General features: G+C 60.7%; 1 protein-coding gene and 2 long non-coding RNA genes across 4 annotated transcripts; 2 read left to right on the top strand and 1 right to left on the bottom strand.

The window, feature by feature from the left end:
• Positions 1-4,912: 4,912 nt before the first annotated feature.
• On the bottom strand, positions 4,913-18,187 carry TNFAIP2 (TNF alpha induced protein 2). 2 transcript variants are annotated; one of them, XM_045448335.1, is made up of 12 exons: positions 18,088-18,187; positions 14,867-15,233; positions 13,993-14,647; positions 11,931-12,045; positions 11,631-11,753; positions 11,334-11,434; positions 10,641-10,739; positions 9,990-10,110; positions 8,970-9,092; positions 8,576-8,731; positions 8,269-8,390; positions 4,913-6,351 (listed from the first exon to the last, which is right to left on the bottom strand). In XM_045448335.1, the coding sequence occupies exons 2-12, from the start codon at positions 15,216-15,218 to the stop codon at positions 6,210-6,212; spliced, it is 2,109 nt and encodes a 702-aa protein (XP_045304291.1). In that variant the 5' UTR covers positions 15,219-15,233; positions 18,088-18,187; the 3' UTR covers positions 4,913-6,209. The 2 variants fall into 2 exon arrangements, with proteins under 2 accessions (XP_045304291.1, XP_045304292.1); XM_045448336.1 differs by lacking the exon at positions 18,088-18,187 and adding an exon at positions 17,581-18,029.
• Positions 18,188-18,473: 286 nt separating this feature from the next.
• On the top strand, positions 18,474-20,632 carry LOC123582105. Its single transcript, XR_006704202.1, has 3 exons — positions 18,474-18,719; positions 19,042-19,223; positions 20,021-20,632. It is a non-coding gene; the product is annotated as an uncharacterized LOC123582105 (long non-coding RNA).
• A 47-nt stretch (positions 20,633-20,679) lies between these two features.
• LOC123582106 lies at positions 20,680-22,932 on the top strand. The gene is made up of 2 exons (XR_006704203.1): positions 20,680-20,957; positions 22,265-22,932. It is a non-coding gene; the product is annotated as an uncharacterized LOC123582106 (long non-coding RNA).
• The last annotated feature ends 1,002 nt before the right edge of the window (positions 22,933-23,934 follow it).

The raw sequence follows: 23,934 nt of genomic DNA, 5'->3' as shown, positions 1-23,934 counted from the left end.
CTTGTGACCCCAACCCCCTGCCACAGTCCTTCTTTAAGCGTCCCCTGTTCCAGTGACTGGGGGGGGGTTTCCTCCTCTTGGTTGGACCCTGAACGATAGAAAGACTGAGGAAATTGCTCAGCTACCAACAGGCCGTGCGTTAAGGCAAAGGAAGGCCCGGGGTGCCTGGGTGGCTCAGTCGGTTAACCATCCGACTTTGGCTCAGGTCATGATCTCATGGTTCGTGAGTTCGAGCCCCGTGTCAGACTCTGTGCTGACAGCTCAGAGCCTGTTGCGGATTCTGTGTCTCGCTGTCTCTCTTCTCCTCCCTGCCTCTCACTTTCTCTCTCTCTCTCTCTCTCTCTCTCAAAGATAAACAAACATTAAAAAATTAAAAACAAAAAAGGCAAAGGAAGTCCCGTCGGAGGGCAAAGCCGAGGAGTCTAGGGCTGCGGAGGAGACCGCGCCTCGTCTCCTGCCCCTCCCCTTCTGAGTGATGTCGCCAACGGTGGCCGTCCTGTCCCTGGGCCCACCACTGAGTGTGTCCGGCAACTGACTTGTCCTCTTAGTTCACAGCGTGTGGGTCTGGAGTTGCTGACCCAAGGAACGCGCGTGAGAAGCCCGTCGCCATTCGGTCCCGCACGCCTGGTCCGTCTGACCCGTAACTGGAGGAGCCTGGGAGACCTGAGGACAGCTGGAGCCTGAGTTTCACGAGGGGGAGTGTAAGTACTTGTAGTCACAACACAGATTGGAGGAGATGCCACCACGCGCTCCAGTCCCTCCCATCAGAAGGGCACCTAGTCCTCCCCTTGAATCTGGACCTGATTGAGTGACTGGCTTTGACCACGGGGACATGAGCGAACGTGACACGAGCAGAAGCTGGAAACGCACTTGTGCACCCAGGCTCGTCTTCACTTGCTACTAGAACCTTCTGGCGGTCTGTGAACAAGCCCAGGTTAGCCTCCCGGGCTAGTTGCCCCTGACAAACCCCAGGCCCTCAGGGTGTCTCTGCAGGGACAGTAACTGTCCTTAGGGAGCACCGGCCACCTGACTCCCCCGCAGTCCTCAGGTCCACTGTTGGCACCACCCACAAGAAGGCACCGCTCCTTCCACAGGCTCAGCCTTCCCGCCCGAGCTCTGGCGTCGTAATCCGTCACAAGCCCAATGCGTCCGCTCAGCCGAGGACTGTCTACTGCCCTAGGGTGAGGGACAGACGCTGGTGGGGGCTAAAGCTGATGACGCCCCCTGCTGCTGGCAAGCTTGCGGGCTCCCCTGTCCTCCCCGCCGCTGTCCTCTGCTCACCGCTGGGTCCCTCCGTGGCACCCTCAGAGGACAGCAGCCCCCGCCCATTATCCCTTCCATGATTTCGTCAATGTTCTTGGGGGCTTCTGCACCCACCGGTTGCCTCCTGTTCCTTGAGCCCTCGACACCGCCAATGTCAGCCACACTCTCTCAAGGTCACGCCCCCGGGGGCGTCCTCACCAGCCACTGCGTCACTGCCACGACCTCAATTGTAAGGGTCCTCCTCTGTGACCGGAGAGCCCTCTTCCCGTCACTCCCTTCCTCCTGTGACTCCACCCCAGCCCTTGGCTCCACCCCCCTCTGACCCAGCCTGATATCACAGCCCCTCCCACTTTCCCCCAGCCCCCAGGTCCAAGGCCATGACCTCCCCAGGGAGCCCTCCTCAACGCCATAGCTGTGCTCATCCCCTGATGCGACCGTCTGACCAAAGCCCTGTTCTCAGTTAAATCCAACTCTGGGACTCCAGGCGGGCACCTGAGTACTGAACTTGGCTGGAGGAGGTCTCAGGCTGCTGCTGAACACACTTCAGAGGGCACTTGACATTGCTGGACAGCCCTACACCTGAGACCCCAGGTCTCATTTAGTCTCCCCTCAAACCTCCAACCACGCTGGCTTGCGTTTCTCAGTTAGATGTCATATTATAACATGTTGATGTGTAACACGTTCATGTGGTTCAGTAATAAAAATTTTAAACAGGATATACAGTGAAATATCTGCTTCCCCATCTCCCTCCCCATCACCTCCCTGCCTCCTGCTCTCCCCTCCCCGTTTCCGGTGTGCAGACACACACCTGTGAGCTCACACACTCACAAGTAACCACTCTCATTAGTCCCTGGCGTATTCCTCCAGGCTGCCTCAATGCACACGTAGGCAAAGGCAAATGAATATAATATGTATGCATATGTATATGCATATGCATATATGTATGGTAGGTCGATATAAGATTCTATAGGTATCTTTTCCCACGTTTGTTTATTTGGAGGTAACATACCACAAATTGTTATGCAGTGTGCTTTTTTTCTCCTTGACATTATATATTGGAACAGTTCCACATCAGGACAGACAGAACTTCCTTTTTATGGCTGTGTAGTACTCCATTGTTTGGTGCACTGCAATTATCTGCCTGGGGTTACTGATGGACACGTAGGGAGTTTCCAACATGGATAAGATACATTCCTGGAAGGGGGTGCCCGGGTGGCTCAGTGTGTTGGGCAACCGACTCTGGAGATCGGCTCGGGTCAAGATCCTAGGGATCGAGCCCCACGGTGGGCTCCTCACTGAGCATGGAGACTGCTTGGGATTCTCTCTCTTTCTCTCTCTCTCTGCCCCTCCCCCCCCCCCCTTATCTTTCTCTCTCTCAAAAAAAAAAAAAAAGATACATTGCTGGAAGGGGAATGATTGGTTCAGAGAGTTTTTGTTGACTGATATTGTCAAATGGCCCTCCATGGGGGTGTCAAATCGCCCTCCCAGAGTAGGGGGTGAGAGCGCCTGATGGCTGTCGGCCTCGCGTGCTTTCGACAATCTTATGAGACATACTCTTCCTGCAGACCTCTCAAACTTAACCCCCCAGATGTCTCTCCTGGGCCCTCCCCCCTCTCGCCTTCAGGCCTTCCTCATTTGGGAGGTGGCACCATGGTCCATATGTCTGAGTCGGTGTCTTTCCAACGGTTCGGGGATTTGCTCGTCTCACACGCCACCCCAGAGCCAGCCCCATCTCCCTTCACACTGCAGCCCTCACTGACAACATCATCTCTCCCCCAGGCAACCCCACACCCCTTCAGGGGTCTCCTGGCCTCCCGTCGGCCCTCCAGTGTCCCTGCAGCAGCCAGAGAGGTCTTTCCAAGGCCTACATCACATCAGCCCCAACTGCCTCTTCAAAACCCTCAGTGCTTTCCTCGTACAGCTGGAGTGAACCCCAACTCCCAGGCCCAGCTAAGGTTCTCGGACCCTCGCCTGCCTCTCCGGGGGGATCCGCTCCACCTCCTACCTTCACCACCCAACCCTGGAGCTCCTCCTAGAACTGGAACCCTGCCAGCACCCCGCTCCCACCCCCACCCCACGTCCTTTGCCGGGCGGCTCCCCTCCCCTGCACTGCTCTGTCGAGGACTGTGTAAGTGGCCTTGCCAAGTTTGGGGTCCCAAACCAAGTATCGCCTCCTGCGTGAGCACTCCCCCCTGCCCGCTTTAATCTCTACTGAGTCACTCCCACCCATCACCCCACTGCACTTGGACCTGAATTGTTTATTTACTGGCTCTGTGTTTCTTGTGGGCTTCAGGGAATGTCAGCCCTTCTGGGCGGCCTTGGCCAGCTCTCCCCGCTGCCCCGCCCCCAGCAGGGATGGGGGAGGGGTGGAGGGCCCCATCAATGCTGTGCCCCTCACTCCCCATTCACACGGGGCCCCATATCCATGTACAACTGAGAGCAGGTGGCCACAGAAGGCCCCCTGTCCAGGCCGCCCCTCTGTGCCCTGAGCCTGGTGACTCACTCCACCACTAGGGTCAAATTCTTCCCTTAAGGGGATTTTCCTGCAGAACGGGGAAGTTCCTGAAGTGGAACCCTTGGTGGTAGCCAGGGCCAGCGACTCGGTCCCTTCCCCACCCCTTGTGCCTCTTCTTCCTCATTCCTCCTGGAGTTCTGCTTCCTGGAGGCGGGGGCGCAGGTGTGCATTGGGGCGGGAGGGGAGCTCCGTGTTGAGGACCCCCACCCATCCCAGCCGCAGCCAGGGTGGGCTTTTGGGTCCATCAGGTCGGCCTGGCCCAAGGGATTTGAAGTTTCCAGCTTGTCCCGGGTGCCGGTGCCATAGCTCCCCGCAGGGCCCATCCAGTGGGGGGCAGGCGCGCTGGTCCCAGGACCCCTTGCCCCTCCCACCCCGTGCTCTGTGGGAGCAGCGAGGTTCCAACCCACCCTCGATCTGCGTGGGGTGGACCTGCGGCCCCAGCTCTGGGGAGTAGGATGTCCAGGGGCCACTGTCCCCCTCCCTCCTTGCTCCCCACTGAGAGGCTGGCTCCATCCCATCCCATCCCCACCTCCACAGGCCCCTCTCCCCTCCTCTGGAATTCACCCAAGGAGCCCCAGACTCCACACGTGGCTCCCTTGGGGACCCTCCCTCAGCTATGTGGAATGGAGGGGACCCTGGTCCCAGGGACTCTGCCCCTCCCCAAATCCTGGGCCAGGTGAACTGGTGTCCAGGTGAGCTGGGGCCATTTCTGAAGGTAGATCGTGGGGCTCCCCTGATCACAGCTGCAGCTTTGTGAGATCGGTTCCAGAAATATAAGGGTGAGTCCCCACAGGGGCCTACGGGGGGGGGGGCGCTGACATGACTGTCTGGGGTCCACTGCCTACCCCTGCATCCTCAGAAGGACAGTGGGGAGGCCAAACTGGCTTATGGTCCTCTATTTACAGGTAAGGAAACTGAGGCACGAGAGAGTGAAGTGACTGGTCATGCCCCACAGGCAGACCCTTCCAAAGCTCATGCTTATGGGTGAGAAGGGGGAGGGGCGCTGTAGGATCGGAGACATTGGGGGTCTGACCCAGAGCCTGGGAGACGGGCTTTTCCCAGGCCCCCGGAGGCTAAGAAAGCCACTGCTGCCCCCCATTCCTGCTCCCCAAATAAATCACTCCAAGCCACGTCTGAAATCAGTTTTTTATATTAAGCTATAAAAATCCGGACCATGTCCTGAGTACATTACATACAAAAGCAGTACTATCAAAAATAATTTTAATGACATTATTAACACACACTAACTCCTACAAATGTACAAAGGCCTTTGTGCACCATTTACACAGGCCAGCTCCTGGCCACAGTACCTGGAAAGAGGGGACAAACCCCAGCTCAGTACTGTCAGAGGCACGCGGCTGAGGCGTGCCTAAGTCTGAACTGCACTGTCTGAACTGGAGGGCCTGGTGGGTGGGCAGAGGCCGGGGGTGGGGTGACAGAGGGGTAGGATAAGGTGCCCTACAGGGCAGGGATGCATGAAGGCTGCAGTGGGCAAAATAGTGCCCCCCCACCCCAGAGATGCCCACGTCCTGACTCCTGGAGCTGTGATTATGTCAGGGTCCACGGCCAAGGGACCTGACATAATTAAGGAATTATGGCTGCTAATCAGCTAACCTTAAAATGGGGATGATCCCAGATTATCTAGGTGGGCCAAAGGTAATCAAAAGGGTCCTTAAAGCTGGAAGACGGGAGCGGAGGCAGGAGAGAAGGTCTGAGGTCTGTGATGTGAAAAAGGTGTGGCTGGCCACTGATGGCTTTCAAGATGGAAGGCAGCCACAGGCCACGATATTCAGGCAGCCTCTAAAAACTGGGAAAAGCAACGAAATCCCCTCCAGAGCCTCCAGAAGGAGCCCGCCCTGCTGGGATCTTGGTTGTAGCCCACGAGACCTATGTCAGACTTCTAACCTCCGGAACCAAAGGATAAATTCCAACTGAAACTGCCACGTTTGTGGAAATGTGTTCCAGCAGCAACAGGGACACTGATACAGAGGCCAAGGGGTCAGAGGTCAGGCTTGCCCTGTCCAGACCTCAGGCTGACTTCCAGGAGGACCCATGGAGGCACCCCTGTCAGTGCATGGAGGACCCAGGAGGCCGAGGCCCCAGATAAGAGTTCATTTTTGCCTCCTTGCCTTTCCAATTCGGCCTTCGAGGCCATAGACGTGCTGAGCCCAGCTCCATGCAGCTCCCCACACTGGGTGTCCCGCCCCGAGCTGGACCGGTAAACCAATCGGGACCTATCCAATTCTAGCTGCCCAGGGGTTTGTGCCTTAGCCAAGGCTGGGCAGAAGCAGCAGCAGTGGGCCGGAAGCCTGTCGAGGAGCCAAGAAGCGGGGGCTGGTCTGAACAGCCCCCAAGTGGGTGGCTGCCCACCAAGGGGGGTGGTGCCCGATGCTCACCGTGTGCTCACAAGCAGGTCAGGTGGCAGGAAAAGCTAACCAACTTTTATAAGCGAAAATAGGGACTTGAAGGGCTCATGTGTCCCCGTGCTGACGTCCAGGATGCTTCGGATGCTCTTGACCTCACTGCTCGATAGGTTTCCCTTGATGGCCAAGATGGCACTCAAGTGGCCTTTGCTGGCAAGGAAAGCATCCTGTCAGTCCAGTCTAGTCACCAACACCCCTGCTCACCCCTCTTTCCAGCTCCCCAGACACCTGGCCCAAGCCACAGGGCCCCGCAGCCAAGCCCCTGCCCGTGAGGGGAACTCACTCGATCCTTTGCCCGCTGTACTCCAGCAACCCTGGACACCTGTCCTTCCCTGGAGTGCACCGAAATCCTGCCCACCTCAGACCTCTGCACTGGCTGTTCCTCCTGAAATATTCTTCCCCACACTCTGGAGGTGAGCGGCTCCTTCTTACTCTTCGGGTCTCAGCTACAATGTCACCTCCCCCAAGATTTCCCATCTCTAAAGTCAGCACCTCCTGTCATTCACAACCTTGCTTAAACAATCCTTACAGCTCATAAGTTTATTTCTGTGCCTGACCACTTCATTATGACTAACTCTCATCACGCTGCAACCTACACGAGGGAGGACTGAGACTGTTCTGTCTTCTACTTCATTACAGAAGTAACGCATATACCTAGAACAGAGTTTGGCACTAAGCAGGAGACCACTCAATAATGGGTAGATGGAGGGAGACAGGGAGGATGGATGGGTAGATGGATGGACATGTGGGTGGGTGGGTAGATGGATAGATGGATGGATGGGGGACAGGTGGGTAGATGGATGAGGGGATGAATGGATGAGGGGATGGGTAAGTGGGTTGGTGAGTAGACGGATGGGTAGACGGATAAATGGATGGATAGGCAGATCAGTGAATGGATGGATGAGTAGACGGACGGATGGCTAGGTAGGTGAATGGATAAATGGATGAATGAGTGGGTGGGGAGGTAGATGGATTGTTGGATAGGTAGACAGGTGAGTGATCAAATGGATGGATACCTCGATGGATGGGTAGATGAGTATATTGATGTTTGTATGGGTGGGTGGATGGATGGGTAAGTGGATGAGTGGATGGATAGGTAGGTAAGGGGATAGATGGATGGGACGAATGGATGCATGGGTAGACGTAGACGGGTAGATGAATAGGTAGCTAAATGGATGGATGGATGAATGAGTAGGTGGAAGGTTAGACAGTTGGAGATAGGTAGAAGGGTGGATGAGCAGATGGCTGGATAGCTACACAGATGGGTAAATGAGTAGACATGTAGATGGGTGTTTGGATGGATGGATGGATGGATGGATGGATGGATGGATAATTGATTGGTTGGCTGACTGGATGGATGGATGGGTGGATGGGTTGATGAGTGAATGAATGGATGGATGGATGGATGGATGGATGGGTGAGTGTATAGATAAGTAGACAGGTAGGTGGATGGATGGAGTGGATCAGCCAGAGACTAGACTAGGCTGGACTAGGCTAAGCGCTCCAACTCAAGACTGTGCACTTTCCCTGTCATGTCAGAGGACTCACCCTAGAGAAAAAACTGCCCTAGTTCACCAGACCTTCAGGCAGCGGGGGCTGCACCTCCACTCTGAGGATCCCTAGGATGTCCTCAGTGGTGGACCCCAGCTTCACTCCTGACTTGCCATGACCTCTAGCAGGTCCCTAGTCTCTCTGGTCTGTTTCCCCTCTGAGGGCAGTATCGTATTAGGCTAGAACCATGGACTGTGGAGCCAGACTACCTGGCTTTGCCATCTTGGCTTTACCACTGACCAGCTGTGTCACCTTAGACAAGTTCCTTAAGCTCAGACCTCACCAGCATCATAAGGTGGTCCGTGAGCTTCAGACGCATGAGCTGCTGTAAAGGTCCTGGCGGCGTCGGGCACACAGTCAGCCCTCAGCACAGGCTAACTGCTGGGACTGCATCCTTAAGGCCAGTATCTGAGCTCTACCAGCCCTGCAGGGACCGACTCCGGCCCTACCAGGCTCCGACCGGGTCCAGCAGGGCCATGCTGACTGCCCAGGTCCCGTGGCGCCCTTGTTTCTCACCTGAAGTCAGGGTACCAGGTCGCATAAGTGGCCACCTCAATCTTGATGGCACTGGGGTCTTGCAGGCGGATGATCTCGGCAAGCTTGGGGAGGGCATGATGCAGCCAGGTCGCTGGGGAGCCCTGCAGGCACAGGTGTGGTTGGAGGCAGGCTGCCCCTTCCCCAAAAGGCACCCAAGGGCTCAGAGAAGTTCAGGTCAGATCCGATCGGGTTTGGAGTGGCCTGGGGTCGTGCCTGGCCCTGAAGGGACTTGGGGGGAGGGGCCGCCCATCCCAGTGGCGCTTGGGAAGGGTAGACAGGAGCTTACGTTCTGAGTGCAGAAACGTTGGATGAGCTCGGCATTGGCCAGGATGTGACCCGCCAGCTGCTGCTGCTGCTCCGCGGACTTGAGGACCAGGCTCCGCTTGCTGAGGCGGACGATGTACTCCTTCACCAGGTGCAGGTGTACAACCTCCATGAGCTCCTGGGAGGCGAGCGGGCGGGGACGCGTGAGCCATCACCGCTGGGGAGCTCACCACCTTCCCTCGAAGCCTTGAAGCCGGGAGTCCGGGGAGGGGCAGAGGCCAAGCAAAAGAGGGGTACGTGTGCATGTGTGTGTGTGCATGTGTTTTCTGAGTATGTATGTGCACGATGGCATGTGTCCAGACTGTCCCTCCCGCCCCTCCCCGCCGGGCCCAGCCATCAGCCCGGCACCTCCTCACCTCCCGGAAACAGTCATGCAGTTCCGAAAACTCAGGCAGCCTCTCGCCCACGGTGGAGATGATTTCCTCCAGGGTCTGCGCGGGGGCGGCCCAGCGGGTCTGTGTAAACCTCTTAAACAGCGGCTGTGACAGGAGAGAGGCAGGATGTCTGGTCACGCCCTACAGAGGAAGGGCCACCAGCCGCAGACACACGCACGCGGACACACAGGGCCCCGTGCAGGGCGAGGGGGTCTCGAGGACCCCCCAGGGAACTCAAGTCCCCGTTCACAGACGGGAAGTGGAGACAGGGTCCGTGTACCCTTCTCCAAGGTCAACCAGCTGCATGTCTGGAGCCAGGACAACCATCTGTCTGCCTTGGGGCCTTTTCCACCGCCCCCTCTGAAATAAATAAATTCCTGCATAAACAAGGGTTTGTGCTTGGCTGAGCCTCTAAAGACCTGTGCCAAGTCACCCAGGGTCACTGCCCGGCCTTCACCACTGGCTGGCCACTCACGGCCGCCTGTCCTGAGCAGCAGGGACGAGGCGGGCTCCCACAGAAAGCAGGCAGGGAACCCTCCTCTTCATTTCCAGGGACCCCTGCCTCGCCCTCTGCTACGGGAGCCAAGGGCTTTCTGCGTATTTTTTGGCCCAGAACAGATGAGGCAGTGGCCATCAAAGGCTCTGGGCATCACAGCTGGGAGTCGGGCATGGGGACACGGCATGGGCGGGTGGGTCTGGGGGAGCTGGAGAAAAAGCGTGCAGGCTCAGGACGGGGTCTTGATGTGGGGAGGGGCACGAAAGCTTTTCTGCGTGCTCCCAGCCCTGGGCAACCCCTCTGAGGCCAAGCCCGGGCTGAAGTGGTGGGGACGAGGTCAAAGCCCTCCATGGCCCCCAGCGCCTGGGCAGCACGGGCCTCAACAGCTGGCCGCACAAGTGCCAGGCACTGGCTTCTGCCCTTCCTCCCCTCCCGGGCCCCCTCCGTGTCCCCCTCCAATGCTAAGTAAGCTCAGCGTGCCTCCCAGGGCGGGGGGCTCCCTCTACCTTCAGGTCCCCGAACAGGCTCTGGAGCAGGGTGTCAAAGCCGTGACTCTTGAGCTCATTCAGGGGGCCCAGCAGGTGGCCGGGGAGGTCTTGTGTCTGCCATTTCTGCTGCATGGCTGTCCTGGAAGGACATGGATGGAGGCAGGGAGGTCAACCTACAGCCCCATACCCAGAGAGCCCAATGCCCTCGGCAAATCTTCCTAAACCACCTTTTCACTTTAGAACCTTCCGTGACACCCCATTCCCTGTGGAAGCAAGTCCAAGTCAACCCATCTCTGCGCCCCAGGCAGCACCCAGCCCTTCTCAGCCCCTGGAAACACCGGCACCACATGCTCTTAACCCACATCTGCTTCACAGATGTAACCACTGAGCCTACCTCACAAGGGTGTCATGAGAATAAAATAAGAAATAAACCCTCTGCAGGAGTGCTGGCCCACCAGCACTTGATAAACGTTGCTGCCGCTGCCCCTACAGACCCCGATCAACTCACAGGCCATGCTCGTTTGAATTCCACATCTTCGCTTATGCTGCACCCCCCACCCCCTCCCGAACCCCGCACCTCCTCCTCTCCCCCTTCCAGCTGCCCTTCCCTCCAATAGGCTGGCAGGCCCAGTGATTCCCGCTCCCACAAACCCCTCCTAGCGCCCTTACCGGAAGGACAGGCAGTTGTTGATATTGGCAATGACATTGGCCCTGTAATTTCTCAGCTGCTTGCCTCTCTCCAGAAATTCATCAAAGGCTCGCTGGTAGCTGTTGAAACCGGAAGGGGCACATGCCAGACCCGCACAAACACCCGGACAATAGCAGCCTCCGGCCAGCCCAGCAGCCTCCCTGGGCCTACAGAGTGCATTTCCGGCTGACAGGCTCCCTGCAGTCCAGGGAGGGGCTGCCGGCCCCGGAGCATCACGGAACGGGCTTCCCACGCTAAAGCCAGTGGGGTCAAGGCTCCCACTGCCCCCACTCCTCCCTCCAGATCCCTCTATAGCTGGAGGACTGGAGAGGGGGTGAGGGGTGGGGAGGGAGCAGCCAAGAGAAATGCAGGGCTGGAGACCTGGTGCGCCACCAGAAGGGAAGCCAGCAGCCTCATGGGGGGGGGGGGGGTCCTCTTTGCAGCTGGAGGCTGCAGTGCTGAGAGCTTCTTGCTGAGTGGGAGGGGGTGGGTGGTCAGATCACCCGAGGCACTCAGGGGTCCCAGGAGAGGTGTGGGGGCAGAAAGGACTCCTGCTTATAGCGACAGACACCCCAGAGGCAGGAAAGGGATACCCACCTGGGCCACAAGGGAGGAGAGACGGCTCTGAGAGGAGTGGCTACGCAGACCCCCCCCCCCCACACACACACACCCACCTCCTCAGGAATGTGGCCAGCTCCAGGAGCAGCATCTGCTTTATCTGCGTGCCCAGGTCAAGGGTGATGCTCTCGGCCTTGGCCTGGCCCTGGGAGACGATCTGCAGGGGTGAGGGGAGAGCTGAGCAAGAGCCCACCTGGACCAGGACCGGGGAACACGCGGGAACAAGGGGCGGATGGTGCTCGGAGTGGGCACGTGCGTGCACACACGCGGGGATCCCATGGGTGTGGGCCCCGCACGGTGCACGGCTTCTCGCACGCAGCCTGTACGAGAGCACGAGGGGCCGGCTGTGCTACCTGGATGATGTCAATGGCCAGCTCGCTGTGGCAGTGGCTGTCCAGCCTCTGGGGAGCCACATCCCGGGCCCAGCGCTGACACTCTAGCTCCAGGGCACGGGCCATCAACTCCTTCACACTGGTCTGCGGGGAGGAGAGGCAGGTTAGGGTAGCACGGAGCCCGTCACCCTGCCCACGTGGAAGAGTCCCTGTCAAGCTCCTTGCCTGCGTCCTGTCTCCGAGCCTCCGCTAGCTTCCTTCCTGCCCGCCCCCCCCCCCCCCCCCCCCCCCCCGCCGCCCCCGCCCTGGCGCTGGACTCACCATCTCATTGGACAGGAACGTGGCCTCCAGCAGCCGGATCTGCCTGGGGGGCAGCAGGCTCCCAAGGTTGAGTCTCTGCAGCTCCCCGGCCAGCTTCGGACTGTTGATGATGTCACTGCAGGCAAAGGGGGGCTAGCATGAGGAAGCCTGCAGCCCCTCGGCGCCTCGCCCGAGCGAGAGCCCGCCTTCGCGGCCTCAGTCCCTGGCGGGCCCAGAACTCGATCGCCCTCCCCCATCCCTGCTTCTCCGTCTCTGTCTGCCCAGTTTGGCTCAGGTCAGAAGCCCGCCTGATGCCCGGCCTCTACCAGCTCTCCCCCGGGTCATGGCAGAGGCCTCCTCTCCAGCCTCCTGGCTCCCATCCTCGTCCCCAGCAATCCCTCCTCCAGCCGGCGGGCGGAACTGCCTCTCGAACCCAACTTCGGCCTCCTCCCTGCCACAAGGCCTCCGTCTCATACAGATAAAACCCGGCTCCCTTGGTGGCAGCTGTGAGACAAGCCACTCGCTCTCGGCCTCGCCCCGACCTCATCCCCTCACTGCTGGCCTCAGGCATCCTGCCAGCCCTATTCCACCACCCCCAGGTTGGCCCTGCTGCCCCCGGAGGGTGGGTCAGTCTCGGCCGGAAGGGCTGCCCCACCCCAGCTACTCCACTCATTCTGTGGCGCCTGTGTGGGACCCCGGGTCCCCAGGGACTGCCCAGCCCTGGCACTTCCTCAGAGGCCTTTATCCGCCTGGACACTTGCCCCTCTCCCCGGTCTGGATGTGGCTGCGTCCCTCTGCTCCCTGCATTCTGGCCATTCTGGCCACTCTGGCCACAAAGGCCCCGACGGCACCTCCTGAGACTCCCTCTCCCCACGGCTCCACTCGGCTGGCCTCACTCTCCTGCTGCGCTGACCCCAGTGGGCCCCAGGCCAAAAGCCCCGAGGTCACTGGGACAGGAAGGCTGAGGTGCAAGTGCCCAGCGTTTCCTGGTGAGTTAGGATAAGCGAGAAGAAACTGGCTCACGACCGGCCTGTCTCTCCCACAGCTCCTGCCCTATGCCAATCTCCCTGCACCCTGCTGCCTCGCCCACTGCCCCCGCAGGGCCCTTCCTCTCGCCCCCCGCTGGAGGCCGACCCACGAGCACCAGCTGAGACCCCTGGCCACCCAGATTTATCTCCGAGACCCTCAGACACTGCTCACGCTGTCTACACCTCCAGGCTTCCTGCAGGCTTCACACTGGGGACCAGGGTCAGCCCCCATAGGAGCCCCCGGCATTCCGTGCCCTGGACCTTTCCACACGGTGCTGCCAGTCTTTCCTCGCCCTGCTTGTACAAATGGCAGACGCGCTCAGGGCCCCGCGGAGTCCGGGTCAATCAGAGGAGACCCAAGACACCCTGAGGCACTCTGTTAGCAGAGCCAGCCTCCCACCCAGGGAGCCCTGGGCCTCAGCGGCCAGAACCCAGCTCTGCAGTGGGCTCACGGGGTGACCCGGCTCGATGGCCACACGGCCCTGCTGCACCCCTGGGAGTGCCCCATAGCCTGCCGGGTAAATCCAAACACTGGCAAGCTCTGCACAGCTGCCAGAACGTGTCAGGGCTCAGCCTCTGGGCGGTGGAAGATGACTCCTTTTGCGGGGACATCATTCTCCAGTTTCTTCCAGGCCTGCCGTGTCCCCTCCCCTGCCTGCCTCTCTTACTTCCGGCCACGCGCAGAATTTGCTTCCCCCTCCCTTCCCTCCTCTTCCTCCTCCTCCACCACCTCCTGGACGGCTTCCTCAAGTGACTCAGGCTGGTCAGGGCCCCTGCTCCTGGTTCCCACGGTCCCTGGTCTCCTCTGCCACCGCCCTCCTTGCCCTGGATGGTCACCACCTGGCCCCCTCCTCGGGATGGGAGCTCAGGAACGAATGACGAAGTTCCTGCCGTTCTCGGCGGCTCAGTTTCCCCAGCTGTGGAAGGTGGCCGAAGCCAGGAAACGAAGGGTTCCGAGAGCCAAGCAGCGCGGGCCCTGCTCCTTTGAGGCTCTGGGGCCAGCCAGACGGCAGAGACTCGCCGAGCACCGCTCCCAGCGCGGCCTCCTCACTCACTTGGGGTAGAGGTTCTGCACCCAGACCAGCAGCATGTAGGTGTCGCGCTCGCACAGCTCGAACTGCGCCATGGCCGCCAGCTGGGCCGCGAAGTGCCGGTGGTAGCTCTCGGCGTAGGCGGCCACCACGTCCAGCTCGGCGGGGAACAGCGGCTTCAGTCGCTCCACCACGGCCTCCAGGTCCTCCTTCATGGTGCGGCCCATGTGCAGAAAGGTGCGCTCGGCCTCCGAGAGGCCCTCGGCGCCCGCGGCGGGCCGGCGGCCCAGGCGCTCCTCGGCCGCCTCCTCCACGCCGCGCCGCCACAGCTGCAGCCAGCGCCGGGGCCGCGCGGCCACCAGCGCCCCGGAGCCCCCGGCCGCCGCCGCCGCCGCCGCCGCCGTCGCCGCCCGGCGGTCCTCGCGCTCCTGCTCCGTCAGCACCGCCAGCGCCTGGCGCAGCCGCTCGGGCGCCACGTCCAGCGGCCGCAGCAGCAGGCCGAGCACCTGATGGCGCAGCAGCGCGTACAGCGCCTCCACCTTGCTCTGGCGCCGCACCAGCTCCTCCGCGCTCTCGCCGCCCGCCGCCGCCGCCGCCGCCTGCAGCTCGCGCTCCAGCACCAGCAGCGGCCGCGCCGCCTCCAGCCGCCCGCGCTCCAGGTCCGCCTTGAGCTCCTCCGCTGCGGGGCCGGGGACACGCCGTCAGCGGGCGCCCGGGAGGGGGCGTCGCGCGCCCCGGGGCCCGGGCGGAAGCGGGTCGGCCGCCTCCCGGCGCGGCGGGGCCCAGCCCGTCTCTCCCGCGCTCGCGCCCCGCTCGCCGGGATGCGCCCCAGCCCTGCCCGGGGCGCCCCCGCCGGCTCCGATCCCGGGTACCCACGCCGCCCGGGGCCCTGGCCTACCTGTGGGCAGCGGGCCACTCAGCTCAGGCTGGGACTCGGGCTGGCCCTCTGGCTCTGCTGAGCTGGGCTGACCCTTCTTCTTCCTTCCTTTGGTGAAGACGCTGAACACGTTGGCCAGTCCTTTTGGCCTCTTCTTCTTCTTCTTCTTGGTAGCCTCTTCCTCATCCCTGTCCGGGGCTCCCTTGGCCTCCTGGGGTGGCACCAGGTCCTCAGAAGAGGCCTCTGACATGGAGGCCTCTGATTCCACCTCTGAGGTGGGGGGCAACTTCTGGGAGCTTCTGGGGAGGTCGGGAACCCCTGGGACAGTCTGCTGGCCGGGTAGGCCTTGGAAGAAGGTCATCATCTTCAGCATCACCCCGACTCGGGCCTGCAGACGGGCAACAGCCAAGGGGAGAGGGAAGGTAAGAGCGGCTGCAGCAGACAGGCCCCAGCACACATCCGCAGGGGCAGCCATGAGCCTGCTTGGCCTGTTTTCACCGCGTGACCTTCCGGGTCTGGTGATCCCGGCCCAGAGCGGCACGAACAATTCAGCTCCCTCCCCGGACACCAGTTCCTCAGCACCTATGGTTTCTCTTCCAGTACTGCCCAGTCCCTCCCGAGATCACCAGAGGCAGGGAGGAATCTGGGCATGTCAGGTGTCCCAGGCAGAGGGGGCCTTCACTTCATTTCGGCAAATCCTCCCGGGCCAGGAGAAAGGACCGGAGGGTGCTCCCGTGAGACCCTGGGAGAGGAGGCAGAGCCCGGGCTGCTGTGCCTCTGCACAGAGCAAGAGCTGAGGTCCACAAGGGTCACGGCACCAGCGGCCGCTCCATCTTGCCTGGTTCTTCTTGTCCGTGTGGAGTCCCAGAGGGATGCTCTGAGCAGAAACATGGCTGCCGCTCCTGCTGGGACCATGAGGGGAGCAGAGCCCCACCTGCCATCCTGGCTTTGGGGCTCAGGTCTGGAAAGCGTGGTGCCCCTCGAACTTCCAGGGGTGGGAAGGGACCTCAGAGAGGTTTTCACACGCCAGCAGAGGCCAGGGGCCTGATGAGGCACCGAGCTATCTGAGGTCACCCAGCAACTCAGACCAGAAGCCAGGCTTCCTGGCTCTTGCTTTACCCCACGGGTCCCAAATTTGGTGACATTGTCACCACAAAAGCCTCCACTTCCCACGCCCTCCCCAGGTGCCCATCACGCCTCTTCCTCATTCCCTTCAAGGAGGGGATTTATTGTCATCACACAGAACTGACTCCGCGAAATGTGCCTGCGGTCAACAGCCTGGGCCTGGAACTCAGATCACCTGGTGCTGCGTCCTCCTGCCTCCCTGTCCCCCACTGCCTCGCAGGCTGCAGACAGGCAGGACCCCCTTGTGCCCAGCACCACACCCCCCCCCACCCCCCGCCGGCACCGTAACCATTATCAGAGCAAGGCCGGTGGAGGGGAACATGGCTGAGCCCAGGAGAGGGGAGCAAGGCAGGGCTGGGAATGGGGAGCAGATAGGATCAGGCCTCCCCGATGACTGGGGTGATCCACCTGGTGCCTGCCCCACCACCCAAGAGCAAACACAACAAGTTGTGACTCATGGAACACGGTGACTTTGATTCACCTCTGCGGCAACTCTGCAAGGCAGATAGGATGATCCATCATCCAGGAGAAATTGAGGCGCGGAGGGGTGTGGGAGATGCTTGCCACAAGCCCATAGCAGGCATGGATCAGGGCTGTCAGACCCTTTTCACGGCCCCTGCTGTATCCCCACCAGCCCAACTACCCCCCGCCCCACATCCCTCCAGGGCCTCATCACAAACCCCTGAGTTTGGCCAGAGCCGCTTGGGGGGCAGATGGCCTGAGTTTCTCCCAAGTGGCTTCACCAAGTGCCCTCAGCAGAGTCCAACACCGCTGGACCTCAGCTGTCTCCCTGTGCCATTTGGGCTGAGGCTTCCACTCCAGGACCAAGCAGGGGGTGCTCCGGAGAGCCCTGAAGCCAAGGTGCAAGGCCGCCAGGCTCTCCCGCCCTTCCCACCCACCGCCCCAGCCCTCTCCCAATCCGTCCCGTTGTCACGCTGTACACCCTCAGGAGCTGGTCTGGCCAGCAGGCCGGGGCTACTGGGCACCACCCTGAGTGGCCAGGCCCCACTTCTGCCCTCCCTTCCTTGTCCCACACCTCCTCGGTCCCCACACATGCTAGGCTCTCTCTGGCCTCCAGACCTCCCACACGACATCGCTGCCTCCTTGACTCTATGACACAAAATCTTTCTCACACCTTGAGGTCCTGCAGCAGCCCCCTTGGCTGGGTCCCGGGACTTGATTTTCAGAGGCGGCTGGTGCAGTGGAAAGTTAACGGGCTAGGGGATCAGCTGCACCACTCACTAGCATGTGGGCAATAACTCCCTTCATTGGCCTCAGTTTCCCCATCTGTGAAATGAAGATGACGACCCCCACCTCACAGGGCTGCTGAAGGAAGTGGCAAAACCCCACCGCCATGTGCTGGCCCCCAGCCAGCCTTTGTAAGGAAGGGGAGGTTGTCGTGTGTCCCCTTGTCTGTGAAGCCAACCTCAGCATCGGGGTAGAGCGGAGGAGGGCAGGAAAGGCGTCCCTTCAAGCCTGGGCTCTAGGCTAGGCACGCTGACACAAGGGACCGGCTCAGTCATATCGTGTGACCACAGCCTGTGGCCCAGCAGCACCCCCCCCCCATCCCGGCCTCCCAGCTTCTTCTCAGGCACCGCACACCCCTTTACCTCCTTTCTGGGTCAGGGCTGAGGCCCACGGTTTCTCACAGCCTCTGTCCCTGGCTCCTCTGTCCTGGCCCAGAGACGGAGGACACAGCCATCCCCCCGAGTGAGGACACCCAGACCCAGGCAGGCAGAGTGACTTGGCCTAGGTCACACCAGCCAGCCAGCCCCACCGCCTTCAGCCTCCCTACTGCAGAAGCATCAGAGACCCCTGCGCCTTGCCCCCACACTCCTCCCCCCTGCCTCTTGCAGGACGGAGCTCTTGGCTGGGGACACCAAATCCGGGCCCCCTGCACCCTGACGCGCCGCCGCTCAGCGCAGGGGCCTCAGTTTCCCTAGAAGTGGGGCCGCCGGAGGCCTGGGGCCCTCGGAGCCTTCTGCCCCCTCGGTCCGGACGTGCCCTGGCCGCTCCGTCGGGGGGGGGGGGGATCGGCCGGGAACCCGGGGCGGAGGCGGGCGGGCTGCCGCGCGGAGCGGCGGGGGACAGACGCTGCGCGGGTGGAGGTCACTTACTGTGTCCGGGCCGGGCCGCCGCTGTCCCCGCAGAGCCCGGCGCCGCCTGAAATAGTCGCAGACCCCGCCCCCGCCCGCCCTCCTGCCCCGCCCGCGGCAGGCGCGGAAACCCCGCGGGCGGGGGCCCGGCCCGAGTGTCCCCGAGTCCCGAGTCGCGCGCGCCCCGCCGAGGGGAGTGGGGGCGGCACTGCTTGGCACCAGCCCGAGCGGGGTGGCCGGGCTGGCCGGGCGTCGCCGCGGCTTGGGGGCGCGGGAACCGCACCCTGGGCGGACGGGGACCCGCCAGGCGCTGGCATTGTCCGACCACGGCTTCTGATTGGCCGGCTGGAAGGGGCTCGGGACCTCTGTCCCGCGTCACAGAGCCGGCACCCGCCCCGGCTCCCGAGCTCTCTCCCCGCGGGGTCCCGGGGACCGTCCCACCCTGACTCCCTGGGCCGCGCGAGGGTTGCCCCCTCTGGGTAGAGCGTCCCCGCTCCGGGTATCCGGGAGGCAGGGGGGCGGCGCGGCTGGAGGAGGCGGGGAGGGGAAGGGGGCCGCAGGGCTGGCCAGCTACTGACGCAGCGCACCGTGCTGGGGGCTTGGCATCCGCTCGGTCACAAGCCTGGCTCGAAAGGGGGTAACGGCTCAGAAAGGTGACGTGACCTCCAAGTCGCCCGAGGTTGCACACCGTGCTGCGGACTCCCGCGGGGGCACTTTCCCTTTCTGGGATTGGGGTGGGGCCGGGACGTCTTCCGAGGCACCAGGCCCAGACCCCTGCAGCTCAGGCTTGATCCTCAAGCAGTGCGGCCTTGTCCTTACTGGCCTTGGGCAGTCCAGGCCCCTTTCTGGGCCTCAGTTTCCTCATCCAAACCCAGTTTCTCCCTCTCTCTGGGTCTGGGGGAGCTGGGGGGGGGGGGCGTTGCTGGTGAAGAGCAACCATTAGCGCCTCACCCCCTTCCCCATTTCTCGTTTTAGGAATTCTTGCCTTCTGGAAAGAGTGGTGTCATTGAGGAATTCCCCAGCTGGGCACCGGCTTCCCTTTTACTTCTTGCTAGAGCCTCTGCCCCTTCCAACCTTTTGTTTGCCTCTGCCCTTGGTCTCTCTCCCCCAATGTGTGGATTCCTGCTCCCCGTACCAGCTGGGCAAAGATCTCTGAGGTCAGGGAGTAGGTGGGGTAGAGGGGAGCTGGGGGTGCCCTTTGCACTAAGAACTTCCTCTTCCTCCTTGGGAGTGGTGGTCAAGTACCAGGCTTGGGCTTGGCTACAGATCCTGTCCCTGGGGGGCACTTGTGGGGGGACCTCAGGAAATGGCAGTAAGACGGATTCCGCTCTCTCTTTCCCTAAGTCCCTGGTGGTGGGGGGGGGGGGCGGTGACCATTGCAGAGGAGCCAACAGAGCCACAGTGCCCCGGGGCTGGGAGGGTCATTCCATTTCTTCCCTGGTGAACAGACTGTGGGGATGAAAGGCCACTCCCCCAAGTTCATCCAGCCAGACAGGGGCCAGGAGGGTGGGAGCCAAGGGGTCCTGGCTCATTGCCTCCTGTGGCCACATTGTGCAATCCCCACACTTTCCTGCCAGCCCTCCTCTCCTCTCCCCAAACAGATTGGGAAATCACTGGAGAATCTGAAGTTTTCTGGGTCATTGTGGGTGTGTGTCCGGGGGAGGGGGGTGGTCAGGCCCACACACCCCACCACCCATCAGAGCCCCAGATCCTGATCAGCAGAGACAGGATGGACACTTCACAGGGCAGGTGCTGGGCAGCCAACTTCATCCCTGGATGCCCAGGCTGCCTGGGCTCTCTCCATGGCCTCACCCTGGGCAGCAGCCAAGAGTTGGGAAAAGTTGCCTTCTCCTTTGTGGTCGTACCACTCACTTCCCCTTTCCCTGATTGGAGATAGGAGGTCAAGTGCTTCCTACACGGAGCCCCCAACACAAGGGAAATCCTCTGAAAACAGGGCTGCATAGACGGCCAGGGGACGACAGCCAGTGGGGCAGGTGCTGCTTTTATCCCGTCTGGAGAGATGAGGAAACCTCCCCAAGAGGCCAGACACTTCCAGAGAAGGCCAGCCAAGGATTCCACCCTCAGCAGGAAATGAGCATCAGACGCTGGTTGGGGGTGTTCCTGCCAGCTGCTGTCCCAGTGGCCACCTCCCTGAGGGATGGGTAGGGGAGAGCAGGCCAGCTCCGCCCGGAAGAGAGGGGTGGACAGCAGGCAGAGCAGAGTGGCATCAGACCCCTCCAGCCCAGCCCGGAAGTCAAGTGTATCAGCTCCCGGCCAGCAGTAGCGGTCAGCTCCTCACCGGCAGCCCAGGGCTCAGAAGCCCAGGACAAAGTGAGTCGGCCTCCCTTCCCTCTGCTCAGAAATGACAGCTGGTTGGTTTTCAAAGTTGTGATGAAGCACGCATAACGTAATTTCCCATTGTGACCATCTTAAGTATACAGGTCGGTGGTGTGTACGTTATTATGCAATATTATTATTACTTCACCACCATCCCTCTCCAGAACATTTTTCACCTTGCAAGAATGAAATTCTGTACTTCTTAAACGTTAACTCCCCATTTCTTCTTCCCCGAGCCCCTGGCAATCACTGTTCCACTTTCTCTTTGTAAACCGGACTATTCCAAGCACCTCATAGAAGTGGAATCATAACAGCATTATTATTCCTTTTGTAACTGGCTTATGTCACTCAGCACGATGCCCCCAAGGGTCACCCATGTTGTAGCTGGGTCAGACTCTCCTTCCTTTTTCCAACTGAGTATTTCATTGTTTATGCAACACGGCCTGTCGGTGGACGCTTGGATTGCTGCTACCCTGTGGCCGTCGTGAGTGACGCTGCTTTGAACGTGGGTGTGCAAATACCTGTTTGAGACCCTGCTTTCCATTCTGAGGGTGGTCAGTTGACGTGTGTTGGCCTCCACAGGTGCCGAGCTCTGTTCTAAGTGCTTTACATGCATTAGCAGACCCTCCTTCACAGAGGAGGGAAACAGAGGCCCAGATAGGTCCAGTCATGTGCAGAAGGAGGGTGCAGCTTGGAGCAAGGGTCAGCAGGTGCAAAGGCCCAGGGAGGGGATCGCACAGGAATGAAGGGCTGGGCTTCACTGGGAAGACCGGCCAAAGTGCCTTGGTCGCAAGGGCAGTGTTGACCGTGTGGTGGACTCCCCAGGACTGGGTGTCTAGGGCATTCCAGGATGTCACTGAGCCCTTCCCCCATGGCACAGGCCACTTCCTTTTGCGAGACGACTATGCATTTACCACAGCCCTAAACCAGCTCTCCAGTCCTATTTCTCCTTGTCCGTCTCAGGCCATCACCCGACCTGGGACCCTTCCCTCATCCTGGGGACGCCCCACTCACCAACGGCACTGGGCAGAGCCATTGTATCCCCTGTTGACAGATGAGGAAACTGAGTCTCAGAGTGTAAGTGGACACAGAGTTTGAGGCCTTGAGGCTGTGGTCCCTGCTGCCACTGACCTTTCCCAAAAGGGGAAGTCACTTGTTCAAGGGTATCTGAAGTTGCACCAGACCTCAGCTGGAGTCTGCTGACCTCCCCAGGGACCACGGGATGGCCAGGACAGCTGACCGGGAACCTCCCTCACAGGGCATGCCCGCCCTCGCGCCCACTCACCAGGCCAAATGTTTACCAATAGATAGTGCCCCTCCCATCACCCATGAAGCCTCTCCCCTCCCCCCTCCCCCAGAGGAAGCCAGCAGCACAATCCCTTCAGCGTCTGCCTGATGGAGAAACTGAGGCAAGGGGAAATGGCTCCTACAGCTGTGCCACGAGACTGGCCCACCTCAAGCCCAGCACTCTTCCAAGGAGTGCAGGGCAGTACACGTCAAGTTCAGCTCCTGTCTCTTCTGGCCTGGGGCTGCCCTGGGGCCCTTCTCCGAGTCCGTAGGATTTCCAGGAAAACGGCCAGGAGGCTTGCTCCCCCAAAGGCCCCACCGATGGCAGAGGCAAGTCACATGGCAGGGGCTCTCTGGGAATCCCAGCACCGCATGGGCCTGGCCAGGCGGGGACGAGAGGGATGCCTCCCCGCAGCCTCTCAGGGCCTGGGTGCTGAGAACTCCCCCTCATCTGACAGGGCACCGGAAGCTGCGAGCTTCTGGATTTTGGAGAAGGAAGGCGTGATGATGGGGGCTTGGGGGCGAAGACCCCCTGGCCCCTGGGGAGCTGCGTCACTCACATCTGTATTTTCAGACACGTGGCTCCATCCCTCAGGCCTCAGTCTTCCCTCCTGGAAGTGGAGGGGACACACGCTCAGGAGGTTGCCAGGAAAGGCTTACGAGAGACGTGCGTGCAAAGAGCAGTAACGCTCCTCTTGGTGAGTGCAAGCCACAAGCCCGGCTCTCATCCGGCACCATATTTGCGTTTTCTCATGTAATGCTTCCAACTTTACACCAGGAGATGGAACCCAGAGAGGGAGAGTAACTTGCTCAATGTCACACAGCCAAGAAGGTGCAGAGCTGGGGTCCCAGCCCGGGTGTCTGAATCCAGAAGCTGACTCTTACCGCTGCCCCGAATCCACAGGAAGGGGGGAAGCCGTAAATCGCGGAGCACAGCCAGGCAGGCACCCGGTGGGTGACCCAGAAACCGCGGGGCTTTTCATGACATTCCTCTTTTCCAACGTCCTGAGATTCCATGATTTGAGGATTCTGGCAATCTGACGGTGTTAGGTTCTTTATCACTTGCTCTGTTTACAGGACTGCCCGCGTCCCCAACCGCCTCCAGCAAGGGGCTTCATGGATGCCTGACATATATTCTTCGGATGAGCATCGCTTTTTACAAATGCCAGTATCCTGTGAGGATCCCCTGGTTGCTTCCGGGGAAGGATATAGGGGATGGGAATACGGAGACATCTCACCTTATAACCTTTTTGTACGTTTACAATTCTGAGCTATGTGGGGGCGCCTGGGTGGCTCACTCAGTTAAGCATCTGACTCTTGATTGAAATCAAGATCACATCTCACAGTTTGTGAGTTCGAGCCCCGCGTCAGGCTTTGTGCCGACAGCACCGAGCCTGCTTGGGGTTCTCTCTCTCCCCCTCTCTCTCAAAATCAGTAAGTAAACATTAACAAAAATTCTGAGCTGTGTGATTGTGTCACTATCCAAAATATTATGAGAGTTAAAAATGAAAACATTTCACAAATAAATGTTAAAGGCCACTAACAGGTGGGGAGCTATACTGTGCAGAGTAGGGGAATCTCGAGAGGAGGAAAGTCTTTGCAATGGACCAGTCCAGGCCCCACGGGCCCCAGGAGAGGAGTGGACCCAGGGGTGAGCTTGACTTGTCTGGGGTTCAGTCCCCTCGAACCATTTCACCAGAGGAGGGCCTGGGGCGGGGCGGGGGGGGGGGGCAGGCTGAGACCCTGGCAGCACTTGCCCGGGGGAGCTCCCGGCACCGGGCACATCTCTCCCACAAGAGGGCCTGCACTGCCACCAGGGGGGCCTGGTCCTCCCAGACCCAGGCCTCTGTGGAGCTGGCCCTCATCAGCAGCATCCTGACAGGCCCCTCAGCACCCAGTGCTCCACAGCCAGCAGGGGAAGGGCGGGCCCTGACCCGGGAGAAGGGCCCCTCTGGCCTGCTGGAGTTCCCAAAGGGACTTGGTGGCAGCAAAGGAAGGAAGTGACAATGCGGCTGGAGGGTGACTCTGGGAACACTGCAGCCTCCTCTCCCCTCCCCTGAAGGGGTGGGGGCCCCCTGAGGACGGCCTGCTGGCCGATGAGGGTGCCGCCCTATGTACGGGGGCTCCATGTGGTCAGGGGCCAGGAAGGAAGGGGCTGGGGTCACCAGGCAAGCAAGGAAGAGAGAAAGAGGCTGTACGGGGACAGAGGCGACACACTGTCATTCACAGCGTGCCCGGATCTGA

This window comes from Leopardus geoffroyi, chromosome B3 (genome assembly GCF_018350155.1).
Source record: "Leopardus geoffroyi isolate Oge1 chromosome B3, O.geoffroyi_Oge1_pat1.0, whole genome shotgun sequence".
NCBI classification, from domain to species: domain Eukaryota; kingdom Metazoa; phylum Chordata; class Mammalia; order Carnivora; family Felidae; genus Leopardus; species Leopardus geoffroyi.
The sequence above is the reverse complement of the archived record's forward strand: the minus strand, read 5'-3'. Positions and strand labels throughout refer to the sequence as shown.